At 46.0% G+C, this 15,406-nt stretch overlaps 1 protein-coding gene across 1 annotated transcript in view; it reads right to left on the bottom strand.

The window, feature by feature from the left end:
- Nucleotides 1-15,406, bottom strand: part of dennd6a (DENN/MADD domain containing 6A) — a 57,097-nt gene that overhangs the window by 26,760 nt on the left and 14,931 nt on the right. Inside the window, exons 4-10 of the mRNA XM_031825855.1 lie at nt 9,126-9,238; nt 6,477-6,557; nt 6,192-6,297; nt 3,583-3,662; nt 3,333-3,392; nt 3,142-3,197; nt 2,693-2,815 (exon numbers count right to left, since the gene is read on the bottom strand). Of these exons, the coding sequence (XP_031681715.1) occupies nt 2,693-2,815; nt 3,142-3,197; nt 3,333-3,392; nt 3,583-3,662; nt 6,192-6,297; nt 6,477-6,557; nt 9,126-9,238 (619 nt within the window). The remainder of the gene's footprint in view (nt 1-2,692; nt 2,816-3,141; nt 3,198-3,332; nt 3,393-3,582; nt 3,663-6,191; nt 6,298-6,476; nt 6,558-9,125; nt 9,239-15,406) is intronic.

Here is a 15,406-nt window from a genome sequence, read left to right as displayed (position 1 = left end):
CTACTGGTGCAGACTGCTGGTAGCTACTGGTGCAGACTGCTCCTGGTGCAGACTGCTACTGGTGCAGACTGCAGGTAGCTACTGGTGCAGACTGCTACTGGTGCAGATGCTGGTAGCTGCTGGTAGCTACTGGTGCAGACCGCTGGTAGCTACTGGTGCAGACTGCTGGTAGTAGACAGCTACTGACTGCTGGTAGCTACTGTTGCAGACTGCAGGTGGCTACTGGTGCAGACAGCTACTGGTGCAGACTGCAGGTAGCTACTGGTGCAGACTGCAGGTAGCTACTGGTGCAGACTGCTGGTAGCTACTGGTGCAGACTGCTGGTAGCTACTGGTACAGACTGCTGGTAGCTACTGGTACAGACTGCTGGTAGCTAGTGGTGCAGACTGCTGGTAGCTAGTGGTGCAGACTGCTGGTAGCTAGTGGTGCAGACTGCAGGTAGCTACTGGTGCAGACTGCAGGTAGCTACTGGTGCAGACTGCTACTGGTGCAGATTGCAGGTAGCTACTGGTGCAGACTGCAGGTAGCTACTGGTGCAGACTGCAGGTAGCTACTGGTGCAGACTGCAGGTAGCTACTGGTGCAGACTGCAGGTAGCTACTGGTGCAGACTGCAGGTAGCTACTGGTACAGACTGCTGGTAGCTAGTGGTGCAGACTGCTGGTAGCTAGTGGTGCAGACTGCTGGTAGCTAGTGGTGCAGACTGCAGGTAGCTACTGGTGCAGACTGCAGGTAGCTACTGGTGCAGGCTGCAGGTAGCTACTGGTGCAGACTGCAGGTAGCTACTGGTGCAGACCGCAGGTAGCTACTGGTGCAGACTGCTACTGGTGCAGACTGCTGGTAGCTACTGGTGCAAACTGCAGGTAGCTACTGGTGCAGACTGCAGGTAGCTACTGGTGCAGACTGCAGGTAGCTACTGGTGCAGACTGCTGGTAGCTACTGGTGCAGACTGCTGGTAGCTACTGGTGCAGACTGCTGGTAGCTACTGGTGCAGACTTCTACTGGTGCAGACTGCTACTGGTGCAGACTGCTGGTAGCTACTGGTGCAGACTGCTACTGGTGCAGACTGCTACTGGTGCAGACTGCTACTGGTGCAGACTGCTGCTGGTGCAGACTGCTGCCGGTGCAGACTGCTGGTAGCTACTGGTGCAGACTGCTGGTAGCTAGTGGTGCAGACTGCTACTGGTGCAGACTGCTACTGGTGCAGACTGCTACTGGTGCAGACTGCTGGTAGCTAGTGGTGCAGACTGCTACTGGTGCAGACTGCTACTGGTGCAGACTGCTACTGGTGCAGACTGCTACTGGTGCAGACTGCTGGTAGCTACTGGTGCAGACTGCTACTGGTGCAGACTGCTACTGGTGCAGACTGCTGGTAGCTAGTGGTGCAGACTGCTACTGGTGCAGACTGCTACTGGTGCAGACTGCTACTGGTGCAGACTGCTGTGAAAAAGTAATTTCCCCTTTTTGATATTCTCTATTTTTCCATATATATTTTTTATTATTATCTTCAAACAAAACCTTATATTAGATAGCTGAGTGAACAAATAACATTAACATTTATTTAATAAACAAATTATGCAACACACAATGCCTCTCACAACATCTCCAATCGGGTTTAGGTCTGGACTTTGACGAGGCCATTCCAAGACATTAAATGAGTTGCTTTTCAGCCATTCTGATGGAGACTTGTGTGTTCTAGATCAGTGTCTATGGGCTTCAGTTTCAGCTCACAGACGGATGGCTTGACATTCGCATTCAGAATGATCCCTTTTTCATTCACAAAAAGTCAACTGAAATTAGCAACAAGTACCCGGATGATCGTCAAGACTCCTGGAAGAATGTTTTATGGACAGAGGAGTCAAAAGTGGAACTTTTTGGACGAGACGTGTCCCATTATGTCTGGAGAAAACCAAACACCGCATTCCACGGTAAGAACCTCATACCAACGGTGAAGCATGGTGGTGGTGGCAGTAGTGTGATGGTTTGAGGATGCTTTTCTGCCTCGGGACCTGGACGACTTGCTTTGCTTGAAGGAACCGTGAATTCGGTTCTGTATCAGAGAATTCTACAGGAGAATGACAGGCCGTCCGTCTGTGAGCTGAAGCCCAGCTGGGTCACGCAGCGAGACAATGATCCAAAACACAAAATCAAGTCTCCATCAGAATGGCTGAAAAGCAACTCATTTAATGTCTTGGAATGGCCTCGTCAAAGTCCAGACCTAAACCCGATTGAGATGTTGTTGCAGGACATGAACTGAGCAGCTCGTGTTCGAAAACCACACAGATGTCGCTGAGTGACAGCAGTTCTGCATGGAAGAGTGGACCAAACTTCCTCCACAGCGATGTGAGAAACTGATCATCAACTACAGGAAGTGTTTGGTTGGAGTCATTGCAGCTAAAGGTGGCACAACCAGTTAGTGAGTATAAGGGGAAATACTTATTGTGTTGCATAACTTTGTTTATTAAATTAACTAAATAATTGTCCAGATTTGGAGTTATTTGTTCACTCATGTACCCTTTGTCTAATATTAGGTTGATAGAAGATATAAAAACATGTAGTGCAAAAAAGTATGCAAAAAAGTATGCAAAAAAGAGAATTGTAAAGGGGAACATACTGTATTTTACTTTATAGCTGTGTACTTTTTTTTTTTTTATGGTTATGTTTATCTTTCTAGCCACACCCTCCTTGTCTCACCTGACCAATGCCAGAACAGTATCGGAAGATTCTGCCGGTGATGGTGCCATGACAACCAGAGCCTCTCCTAGCAACACCAGCTCCCATAACATCTGAATGTGGAAGAAGACTGGGTGGAAACACCTGCAGAGGGGAAGAGATGGAACTGTATCTGCTCTCCACTTCCTCCTGGGTGGACCCTCTACAGAAACCCCATGTTACCATGGCAACCAGTCCATGTGTCAACAACATAAAGCAGCTGTCCTCCTGGCTGGAGTCAACCTGCACTCCCACTCCCTACCAATGGGTGGCATCAGAGAGCTGGGAAGGTAGTACAACAACACATCAATAGTCCAGCACCCTATTCCCTATATAGTGCACTACTTTTGCAGACCCTGGTCATAAGTAGTGCACGATATAGGGAATAGTGTGCCATTTGTGATTGAACACCACTACTAACATGTACTCACGTGAACAAGTCTACCTCGTGGACCGTGGGGAGGACTATGGACACCAGGTTGTCATTCTGTAACAAAAACAGTCATGAGGTATAATTAGGGTTACAGGGTTTTGGACAGACTACCAGCAGTGTATCAGAGTGACATGGTAGGAGTCTGCCATTTTGTAGTGTTGTTCGTAGCACGGCAATTCTCATCCTCACCTGTGTGGACTGTACCAGCTGAGAGGTTCCAGGCTTGTCGTAACATGTTGGGATCCGAACCTAGAAAAACAGAAAGAAATATTATCGATTAAGTTGCTCAAGTACTTTGTGACAACTGTTGGTGTAAATTTAAAAAAACATTTTTATAAATATTTGATTGATAGGTAATCGTAGAAGAGGCCTATATAAATATTGAGCTGTACTGTACCCATTATAGAGATGGTTAATATTTTCCCTGGGTTAGACGTACCTTCATAACAGTACCCATTATAGGGAGGACCAATATTTTCCCTGGATGAGGAGTGGGCCAGCGGTCGATGTCGTTGCAGGCTGTCGCACACAGAAACAAGCCACGTGAAGACACACAGACAGACTACAGGGTTCACCGGGCCAATAAGTTGTTACAACTAAAACACACAACGACTAAACAGCAGAAAAATAACAGGAAAGAGACAGATCAGACTAGCCCCTCTACTAAAGGGAGGGGCCACAGACTAGCCCCTCTACTAAAGGGAGGGGCCACAGACTAGCCCCTCTACTAAAGGGAGGGGCCACAGACTAGCCCCTCTACTAAGGGAGGGGCCACAGACTAGCCCCTCTACTAAAGGGAGGGGCCACAGACTAGCCCCTCTACTAAAGGGAGGGGCCACAGACTAGCCCCTCTACTAAAGGGAGGGGCCACAGACTAGCCCCTCTACTAAAGGGAGGGGCCACAGACTAGCCCCTCTACTAAAGGGAGGGGCCACAGACTAGCCCCTCTACTAAAGGGAGGGGCCACAGACTAGCCCCTCTACTAAAGGGAGGGGCCACAGACTAGCCCCTCTACTAAAGGGAGGGGCCACAGACTAGCCCCTCTACTAAAGGGAGGGGCCACAGACTAGCCCCTCTACTAAAGGGAGGGGCCACAGACTAGCCCCTCTACTAAAGGGAGGGGCCACAGACTAGCCCCTCTACTAAAGGGAGGGGCCACAGACTAGCCCCTCTACTAAAGGGAGGGGCCACAGACTAGCCCCTCTACTAAAGGGAGGGGCCACAGACTAGCCCCTCTACTAAAGGGAGGGGCCACAGACTAGCCCCTCTACTAAAGGGAGGGGCCACAGACTAGCCCCTCTACTAAAGGGAGGGGCCACAGACTAGCCCCTCTACTAAAGGGAGGGGCCACAGACTAGCCCCTCTACTAAAGGGAGGGGCCACAGACTAGCCCCTCTACTAAAGGGAGGGGCCACAGACTAGCCCCTCTACTAAAGGGAGGGGCCACAGACTAGCCCCTCTACTAAAGGGAGGGGCCACAGACTAGCCCCTCTACTAAAGGGAGGGGCCACAGACTAGCCCCTCTACTAAAGGGAGGGGCCACAGACTAGCCCCTCTACTAAAGGGAGGGGCCACAGACTAGCCCCTCTACTAAAGGGAGGGGCCACAGACTAGCCCTCTACTAAAGGGAGGGGCCACAGACTAGCCCCTCTACTAAAGGGAGGGGCCACAGACTAGCCCCTCTACTAAAGGGAGGGGCCACAGACTAGCCCCTCTACTAAAGGGAGGGGCCACAGACTAGCCCCTCTACTAAAGGGAGGGGCCACAGACTAGCCCCTCTACTAAAGGGAGGGGCCACAGACTAGCCCCTCTACTAAAGGGAGGGGCCACAGACTAGCCCTCTACTAAAGGGAGGGGCCACAGACTAGCCCCTCTACTAAAGGGAGGGGCCACAGACTAGCCCCTCTACTAAAGGGAGGGGCCACAGACTAGCCCCTCTACTAAAGGGAGGGGCCACAGACTAGCCCCTCTACTAAAGGGAGGGGCCACAGACTAGCCCCTCTACTAAAGGGAGGGGCCACAGACTAGCCCCTCTACTAAAGGGAGGGGCCACAGACTAGCCCCTCTACTAAAGGGAGGGGCCACAGACTAGCCCCTCTACTAAAGGGAGGGGCCACAGACTAGCCCCTCTACTAAAGGGAGGGGCCACAGACTAGCCCCTCTACTAAAGGGAGGGGCCACAGACTAGCCCCTCTACTAAAGGGAGGGGCCACAGACTAGCCCCTCTACTAAAGGGAGGGGCCACAGACTAGCCCCTCTACTAAAGGGAGGGGCCACAGACTAGCCCCTCTACTAAAGGGAGGGGCCACAGACTAGCCCCTCTACTAAAGGGAGGGGCCACAGACTAGCCCCTCTACTAAAGGGAGGGGCCACAGACTAGCCCCTCTACTAAAGGGAGGGGCCACAGACTAGCCCCTCTACTAAAGGGAGGGGCCACAGACTAGCCCCTCTACTAAAGGGAGGGGCCACAGACTAGCCCCTCTACTAAAGGGAGGGGCCACAGACTAGCCCCTCTACTAAAGGGAGGGGCCACAGACTAGCCCCTCTACTAAGGGAGGGGCCACAGACTAGCCCCCTCTACTAAAGGGAGGGGCCACAGACTAGCCCCCTCTACTAAAGGGAGGGGCCACAGACTAGCCCCTCTACTAAAGGGAGGGGCCACAGACTAGCCCCTCTACTAAAGGGAGGGGCCACAGACTAGCCCCTCTACTAAAGGGAGGGGCCACAGACTAGCCCCTCTACTAAAGGGAGGGGCCACAGACTAGCCCCTCTACTAAAGGGAGGGGCCACAGACTAGCCCCTCTACTAAAGGGAGGGGCCACAGACTAGCCCCTCTACTAAAGGGAGGGGCCACAGACTAGCCCCTCTACTAAAGGGAGGGGCCACAGACTAGCCCCTCTACTAAAGGGAGGGGCCACAGACTAGCCTCTCTACTAAAGGGAGGGGCCACAGACTAGCCTCTCTACTAAAGGGAGGGGCTAGTCTGTGGCCCCTCCCGGTTTCAGCTGATGTTTCCCCATTGGAACAGGATGAAATGAGGAGACCCACCAGCCTCCAGACACGGCTCCTGCTTCTCAAAGTACTCTGGAGCAACGAGCTTCAGCAGGGAGTGGAAGAACGTGACGTAAGGAAGCTTGCTGATAAGGACCAGCGACTGGAAACACACACACACACACACACACACACACACACACACACAGACACACAGACACACAGACACACAGACACACAGACACACACAGTTAAAAATCACATTGCAATAAGGTCAGGAAGTTTTAGAAAAACTGTGCTAAAACGTAGTCTGATAGCTGGTGTTGAACTGTGTTAACTCACCTTCTGAAAGTAACCCCTCTTGAGTGACTTGTCCCGGACTTGTCTGAAGTAGACGTAACCATAGTAATGGCCTTGGTCCCTCTACACACAAAAAACAAACTCACATTTAGTATGGGCACACACACACTATTTCATTAGTCATTGATGTAAGCCTAAACACGACATGGTTGGAAGTGAACAGTTGACAAGTGATTTGAGGCAGTGGATAATACTGGCATCATACCAGCTCCTTCTCTATAGGACAGGTTATATACTGGCATCATACCAGCTCCTTCTCTATAGGACAGGTTATATACTGGCGTCATACCAGCTCCTTCTCTATAGGACAGGTTATATACTGGCATCATACCAGCTCCTTCTCTATAGGACAGGTTATATACTGGCATCATACCAGCTCCTTCTCTATAGGACAGGTTATATACTGGCGTCATACCAGCTCCTTCTCTATAGGACAGGTTATATACTGGCGTCATACCAGCTCCTTCTCTATAGGACAGGTTATATACTGGCGTCATACCAGCTCCTTCTCTATAGGACAGGTTATATACTGGCATCATACCAGCTCCTCTATAGGACAGGTTATATACTGGCATCATACCAGCTCCTTCTCTATAGGACAGGTTATATACTGGCATCATACCAGCTCCTTCTCTATAGGACAGGTTATATACTGGCATCATACCAGCTCCTTCTCTATAGGACAGGTTATATACTGACATCATACCAGCTCCTTCTCTATAGGACAGGTTATATACTGGCATCATACCAGCTCCTTCTCTATAGGACAGGTTATATACTGGCATCATACCAGCTCCTTCTCTATAGGACAGGTTATATACTGGCGTCATACCAGCTCCTTCTCTATAGGACAGGTTATATACTGGCATCATACCAGCTCCTCTATAGGACAGGTTATATACTGACATCATACCAGCTCCTTCTCTATAGGACAGGTTATATACTGGCATCATACCAGCTCCTTCTCTATAGGACAGGTTATATACTGGCATCATACCAGCTCCTTCTCTATAGGACAGGTTATATCCTCGCATCATACCAGCTCCTATATAGGACAGGTTATATACTGGCATCATACCAGCTCCTTCTCTATAGGACAGGTTATATACTGGCATCATACCAGCTCCTTCTCTATAGGACAGGTTATATACTGGCATCATACCAGCTCCTTCTCTATAGGACAGGTTATATACTGACATCATACCAGCTCCTTCTCTATAGGACAGGTTATATACTGACATCATACCAGCTCCTTCTCTATAGGACAGGTTATATACTGGCATCATACCAGCTCCTTCTCTATAGGACAGGTTATATACTGACATCATACCAGCTCCTTCTCTATAGGACAGGTTATATACTGACATCATACCAGCTCCTTCTCTATAGGACAGGTTATATACTGGCATCATACCAGCTCCTTCTCTATAGGACAGGTTATATACTGGCATCATACCAGCTCCTTCTCTATAGGACAGGCCTATAGGACAGGTTACACTCCCAAGGAATATTTATTTTGTTTTCCAACTTTAGTATTTTCCAGTGTGTGACCAGAGCTGGCAGTCAGAGTGCAGTAGGAAGTCATGACCGGCCGGTGATTGGCTGAGGTGTCTACTGGCTGGTTGGTGATTGGCTGAGGTGTCTACTGGCTGAGGTGTGTCATGGCATGGGGAAAGTGTTGGCTGAGACTGTATGGCTCTTACAGAGATTCTCATCTCTCAGGTGTGAGTCAATGTTTACCTGTAGAGTCATGAGGAGTTTCCCCTTAGCGGACATAAATGCCATTCTAACCCAGCCAGCTCTATATCTATTCTAACCCAGCCAGCTCTATATCTATTCTAACCCATCCAGCTCTATATCTATTCTAACCCATCCAGCTCTATATCTATTCTAACCCATCCAGCTCTATATCTATTCTAACCCATCCAGCTCTATATCTATTCTAACCCATCCAGCTCTATATCTATTCTAACCCATCCAGCTCTATATCTAATCTATTCTAACCCATCCAGCTCTATATCTAATCTATTCTAACCCATCCAGCTCTATATCTATTCTAACCCATCCAGCTCTATATCTATTCTAACCCATCCAGCTCTATATCTATTCTAACCCATCCAGCTCTATATCTATTCTAACCCATCCAGCTCTATATATGGGCTCTATATCTATTCTAACCCAGCCATTCCTATTCTAACCCAGCCATTCCTATTCTAACCCAGCCAGCTCTATTCTAACCCAGCCAGCTCTATTCTAACCCAGCCAGCTCTATTCTAACCCAGCCATTCCTATTCTAACCCATCCAGCTCTATTCTAACCCATCCAGCTCTATTCTAACCCAGCCATTCCTATTCTAACCCATCCAGCTCTATTCTAACCCAGCCATTCCTATTCTAACCCAGATAGCCCCATTCAGCATGGTCCTCAGAGTTTGATAGATCAAAAACACTTTCAAATAACCCTCCCCCTGTACTGTCAAATAAGTTGCAGACCACCCCCCCATAGAATTAACTAAACAAAAAACAATGTTTACGACCACAATTAACACCTGCAGCGACGACCCCGCCCAGCAGCGACCCCGCCCGAGACAGCCAGAAAGACAGAGATGTCGAGTCCCTGAATCCTTTTTACCTTCAGGCAGACTGGGGCGTCACGGTCAAACTGGTCCAGAAAACATCCCAGAGAAGACTTCCTGCCTGAGGCCTGGCGGAAACGGAAGCAGAACTGTGTGTCCCCTAGACAACCTGCCAAACAGGAAGAGGAAACAAATGTAGTCATCTTCCTATTGGCTGGATGGAATTCCAGCACTGACATGGGGAAGAGGACAGGGGAGGAATGTTGTGATAGCAACAAGGTTCTGGGATGGAGGTTTTGAAACCAGACCGTTAAAGCAGTGATTTATCACACAAAGAAGCTGTTTCACTGAAAGGTCCCTGAATAGCTATAAGAATGAAGCCTGGGTGCCAGTCTGTTTGTGCTGTCCTACCAACTCCTTACGGAATTATCATGCTTTTGACAATGACAGCAGAGTTGGCAAGAACACAAACAGATCTGGGACCAGGCTAATAAAATGTCATACAGGGGCCAAATAAGACATTAAAGTCTAACAAGGCATTTGGTGAAGACATTTTGAAGGGGTAAACGTACTGTACAGTGAAACACCAGTCCTACATTCCAGAGCCTGCATGTCAGCCTGTGTCTATCTGCACACCACATGGGGACAGGAGGTTTTCCCAGGTGCCTAGTGCAGCAGAGCTCCAATCTCTCCAACATGTATACATAGGAGTATTTCAAAGGGGTTGGAATACAGGAAGTCAGATTTCAGTTGGACCTAGTGTTGATTAAATACAGTGATGTTAATATTTCCCGGAGTTTCTCCTCTGAAGCAGGTAACAAGTGGGCCGAGTTCCAGTCACGTCTTGTACAATGCGTGAAATTCCAGGCTATGCTTTGTGTGCTGAACTCAGCCACTGCTCACCTCCATCGTAAGTCGTTGAGTTTTTAAAAAAAACAGCTAAGCCAGTCAGGTACAGAGTGACACAGTAGAGTATATCGCAGAAGAATATAGTACATCACAGTAGAGTACAGAAAAGTAGAGTCGAGTATAGTACAGTACAGTACAGTACAGTACAGTACAGTACAGTAGAGTATAGTATAGTACAGTACAGTACAGTATAGTACAGTAGAGTATAGTACAGTAGAGTATAGTTCAGGACAGTATAGTTCAGGACAGTAGAGTATAGTTCAGGACAGTAGAGTATAGTTCAGGACAGTACAGTACAGTACAGTAGAGTATAGTTCAGGACAGTACAGTACAGTACAGTAGAGTATAGTTCAGGACAGTACAGTACAGTACAGTACAGTAGAGTATAGTTCAGGACAGTACAGTATAGTACAGGACAGTACAGTATAGTACAGTATAGTTCAGGACAGTAGAGTAGAGTACAGTAAAGTAGAGTAGAGTAGAGTATAGTATAGTACAGTAGAGTATAGTACAGTACAGTACAGTATAGTACAGTAGAGTATAGTACAGTAGAGTATAGTTCAGGACAGTATAGTTCAGGACAGTAGAGTATAGTTCAGGACAGTAGAGTATAGTTCAGGACAGTACAGTACAGTACAGTAGAGTATAGTTCAGGACAGTACAGTACAGTACAGTACAGTATAGTTCAGGACAGTACAGTACAGTACAGTAGAGTATAGTTCAGGACAGTACAGTATAGTACAGGACAGTACAGTATAGTACAGTATAGTTCAGGACAGTAGAGTAGAGTACAGTAAAGTAGAGTAGAGTATAGTACAGTACAGTAGAGTATAGTTCAGGACAGTAGAGTATAGTACAGTACAGTACAGTACACACAAATTGAGTACCCTACCGAGCTCTACCCTGACGTCCAAAACTTGTGAAACATCAACATCTATGATTGGTTCATATTTGGTCCGGTCCAACCAAACGTTGTCTTGTTTGGTGGCAGAGGTCTTTAAAATAATAGCCAGTGTGTAAAATAAATTCCCAAATATGTAAAAGGTGGATATTGTATAATTCTACCTTTGTGTACCTATTCAGGATGAATCTCTATAAAGAGAACAGTCAGATCCATCATTATGTTTCAGTAAAATGTTCGGTGTAAATGGTATGAGTTGTAATGGTTGTTGTATGGTTTGTTAAAAACTTAGAAATCAAATGGTATTTGTTTGGCATACATTTCTGGCCTAAAATCTGAGTTACTGTGGAATTGCCCTACAGACTAATACAGGTGTCAAAAAGAAAAATCGAATTGTATTAGTCACATGGTTAAGGTGATTCTCATGAAACCAGTTTAAATGTCTGTAGCAAATTAAGTTACAAAACAATGACGTATCGGCAAAAATCGACCAAGATGTCTAGGTTTTGGGAAAGTGTCTTTTTAAATACATTTTACATTTGCGCATGAATTTCTTGACATTTGTTACTCCAAAAACTCATTACCGAAATGCATTCGGATTAAATACTAGGATAATGTTTTAAAAATGTTTAAATTTAACTTATTTGAATAAAATATATGTTGCTGTAGTTTGTCCATAAATTGTATACTAGTTTAAGTATACATTAAACTATAATATTTATTAAATACAAAAACCTTCTGTGGACATGGGTCTCATTACCATAATACTTTTCCAAGATCCTGTAAAACCTTGAATCCGTTTTTTTAAATATAATCTTTATTAACTCATGATGCAAGAGAAGTAGTCAGATGAGCTTAAATTATGTTAATTTATTTTCTTATATGCCTTCAGAGTTTAGTTCATATACTAAAAACACCTCCCTTACCCTACAACTCTGCCAAAGGGGGCGGAGTTGCAATCTACTGCAGAGATAGCCTGCAGAGCTCTGTCTTACGATCCACCGCTCGCTATAGACCACCTTCTGCCCCCAGCTGTGCCCTGGACACCATATGTGAATTGATTGCCCCCCCATCTATCTTCAGAGCTCGTGCTGCTTGGTGACCTAAACTGGGACATGCTTAACACCCCGGCCATCCTACAAACTAAGCTTGATGCCCTCAATCTCACACAAATTATCAAAGAATTTACCAAGTACAACCCCAAATCAGTAAGCAGAGGCACCCTCATAGATATCATCCTAACCAACCTGCCCTCCAAATACACCTCTGCTGTTTTCAACCAGGATCTCAGAGATCACTGCCTCATTGCCTGCGTCCGTAATGGGTCTGCGGTCAAACGACTAACCCTCATCACTGTCAAACGCTCCCTAAAACACTTCAGTGAGCAGGCCTTTCTAATTGACCTGGCCCGGGTATCCTGGAAGGATATTGACCTCATTCTGTCAGTAGAGGATGCCTGGTTATTTTTTTATGCCTTCCTCACCAGGAACAGATATAGCCCTTTGTTCACTCCAGACCTGACTGCCCTCGACCAGCACAAAAACATCCTGTGGTGTACTGCATTAGCATCAAATAGCCCCTGCGATATGCAACTTTTCAGGGAAGTTAGGAACAGATAAACACAGGAAGTTTGCTTTCCAAAGGCTAGCTTTTTCAAAACAGAAATTTGCATCCTGTAGCACAAACTCCAAAAAGTTTTGGGACACTAAAGTCCATAGAGAATAAGAGCACCTCCTCCCAGCTGCCCACTGCACTGAGGCTAAGAAACACTGTCACCACAGATAAATCCACAATAATTGAGAATTTCAATAAGCATTTTTCTACAGCTGGTCATGCTTTCCACCTGGCTACCCCTACCCCGGTCAACAGCACTGCATTCCCCACAGCAACTCGCCCAAGCCTCCCCATTTCTCCTTCACCCAAATCCAGATGGCCAATGTTCTGAAAGAGCTACAAAATCAGCTGGGCTAGACAATCTGGACCGTCTCTTTCTAAAAATTATCTGCCGAAATTGTTCACTCCAGACCTGACTGCCCTTGACCACCCATATTAGACACGCCTCTGAAATGCTGCTCCAGACACTGAGTCAGTAATTCAGGATAGGGGGCAGCATTTTCACATTTGGATGCCCAGAATAAACTGCCTGCAACTCAGGCCCAGTTGCTGATTAAAATGTATAATATTTGTATAATTTGTTTGAAATATATTTTTCTTCCAGTGTTAAGCCTTTTCATTAAGGGAACAATGTTTAAAAAAAACATTACACATATTGATTTGTTTATAACAGTTCGACTACAAAAACAGTAATTAGACTTTTGTGAAAATATTGGTAAAATTAATAATATCTGATCGAAAAAACATGATAACTTTAAAGTAGTTATCTTGGGATAGGGAGCAGCATTTTCACTTTTGGATGAATAGCGTGCCCAGAGTGAACTGCCTCCTACTCTGTCCCAGATGCTAATATATGCATATTATTATTAGTATTGGATAGAAAACACTCAGAAGTTTGTAAAACTGTTAAAATGATGTCTGTGAGTATAACAGAGCTCATATGGCAGGCAAAAACCTGAGAAAAAATCCAAACAGGAAGTGGGAAATCTGAGTTTTGTAGTTTTTGAACTCAGCCCCTATCGAAAACACAGTGAGGTATGGGTTATGTTGCACTTCCTAAGGCTTCCACTAGATGTCAACCGTCTTTAGAACGTTGTTTCAGGCTGCTCATGTGAAGGGGGGCCGGATGGGAGCTGTTTGACTAATTGGTCAGCCTCATTCTCAGCCACGCGCTTTCACTTGAGAGGTAGCTCTTTTTGCCATTGCTTTTCTACAGACAATGGAATTCTCTGGTTGGAACATTATTGAACTTTTATGATAAAAACATCCTAAAGATTGATTCTATACTTAGTTTGACAAGTTTCTTCGATCTGTAATATAACTTTTTGAACGTTTCGTCCGAATGGACCAGATCGCGCTTTTGGATTTGTTTACCAAACGCCCTAACAAAAGAAGCTATTGGACATAAATGGACATAAATTATAGACATTATCGAACAAAACAAGCATTTATTGTGGAACTGCGATTCCTGGGAGTGCATTCTGATGAAGATCAAAAAGGTAAATGAATAGTTATAATGCTATTTATGAATAATGTTGACGACCCAACATGGCGGATATTCCTCTGGCTGGTTTGCGCTCTCAGCGCCGTTCTCGGATTATGCTTTTTCCGTAAAGTTTGTTTATTTGGAATCTGACACAGCGGTTGTAATATTTATAATGCCATTTCTGACTTCTGTTGACTCCACAACATGGCAGAATTTTTGGGCTGTTTTATTGTCTGAGCGCTGTACTCAGATTGTTGCATGGTGTGCTTTTTCCGTAAAGCTTTTTTGAAATCTGACACAGCGGTTGCATTAAGGAGAAGTGGATCTAAAGTTCCATGTATAATAGTTGTATTTTCATCAACATTTATTATGAGTATTTCTGTGAATTGAGGTGGCTCTGCAATATCACTGCATGTTTTGGAACTACTGAACGTAACATGCCAATGTAAAGTAAGATTTTTGGATATAAATTTGAACTTTACCGAACAAAACATACATGTATTGTGTAACATGAAGTCCTATGAGTGTCATCAGTCCTAGACAGGTTAACTATATGGCCTTCTGAGAGGTGCAGCGGTCTAAGGCACCGCGTCGCAGTGCTAGAAGCGTTACTACAGACCTGGTCTCCTTACTGTAGCGTTACTACAGACCTAGTCTCCTTACTGTAGCGTTACTACAGACCTGGTCTCCTTACTGTAGCGTTACTACAGACCTGTGCTCATTCCCAGATCCGGCTGTGGCCGGGAGTCCCATAGGACAGTTCACAATTGGCCCAGCGTCGTTAGGGGAGGGTTTGGCCGGGGGAGGGTTTTGCCGGTGGGGCTTAACTTAGCTCATCGCGCTCTAGCGACTGTTTTTGGCGGGCCGGGTGCCTGCGTGCATACCCCGGTCGTCGGTTGAACAGTGTTTCCTCCGACACATTGGTGAACCCGGCTTCCGGGTTAAGTTGGCGGGTGTTGAGGAGCGTGGTTAGGCGGGTCATGTTTCAGAGGATGCATGACACCACCTCAGCCTCTCCTGAGCCCATTGGAAAGTTCCAGCAATGAAACAAGATCAAAAAGTGGTGACAAAAAGGGGTAATGTACAACAACAAAAATAATTTAAAAACGGAAAAAAGGAAATAGCTAAGTATACATCTGAAGCTCTGAATCATATCTGTAAATTCACTTCAGAAAGTGTTTTTTTTTTACAGTTCAGTGAGAATTATCCAGTGTAAACTACCAGTGACATGCTTACTTACAGGCCCTTCCCAACAACATAGAGAGAAAAAGAAAGATAACAGGAGGAATAAATCCATTGGAATATCATGGCTGTGTACACACAGCGTACCAGTATATAGATATGTACAGTGCCTTGCGAAAGTATTCGGCCCCCTTGAACTTTGCGACCTTTTGCCACATTTCAGGCTTCAAACATAAAGATATAAA

The sequence above is a fragment of the Oncorhynchus kisutch genome, linkage group LG5 (assembly GCF_002021735.2).
Source record: "Oncorhynchus kisutch isolate 150728-3 linkage group LG5, Okis_V2, whole genome shotgun sequence".
Classification (NCBI taxonomy): Eukaryota; Metazoa; Chordata; class Actinopteri; order Salmoniformes; family Salmonidae; genus Oncorhynchus; species Oncorhynchus kisutch.
Note: the sequence above shows the minus strand (reverse complement) of the source record. Positions and strands in the feature narration are given on the sequence as shown.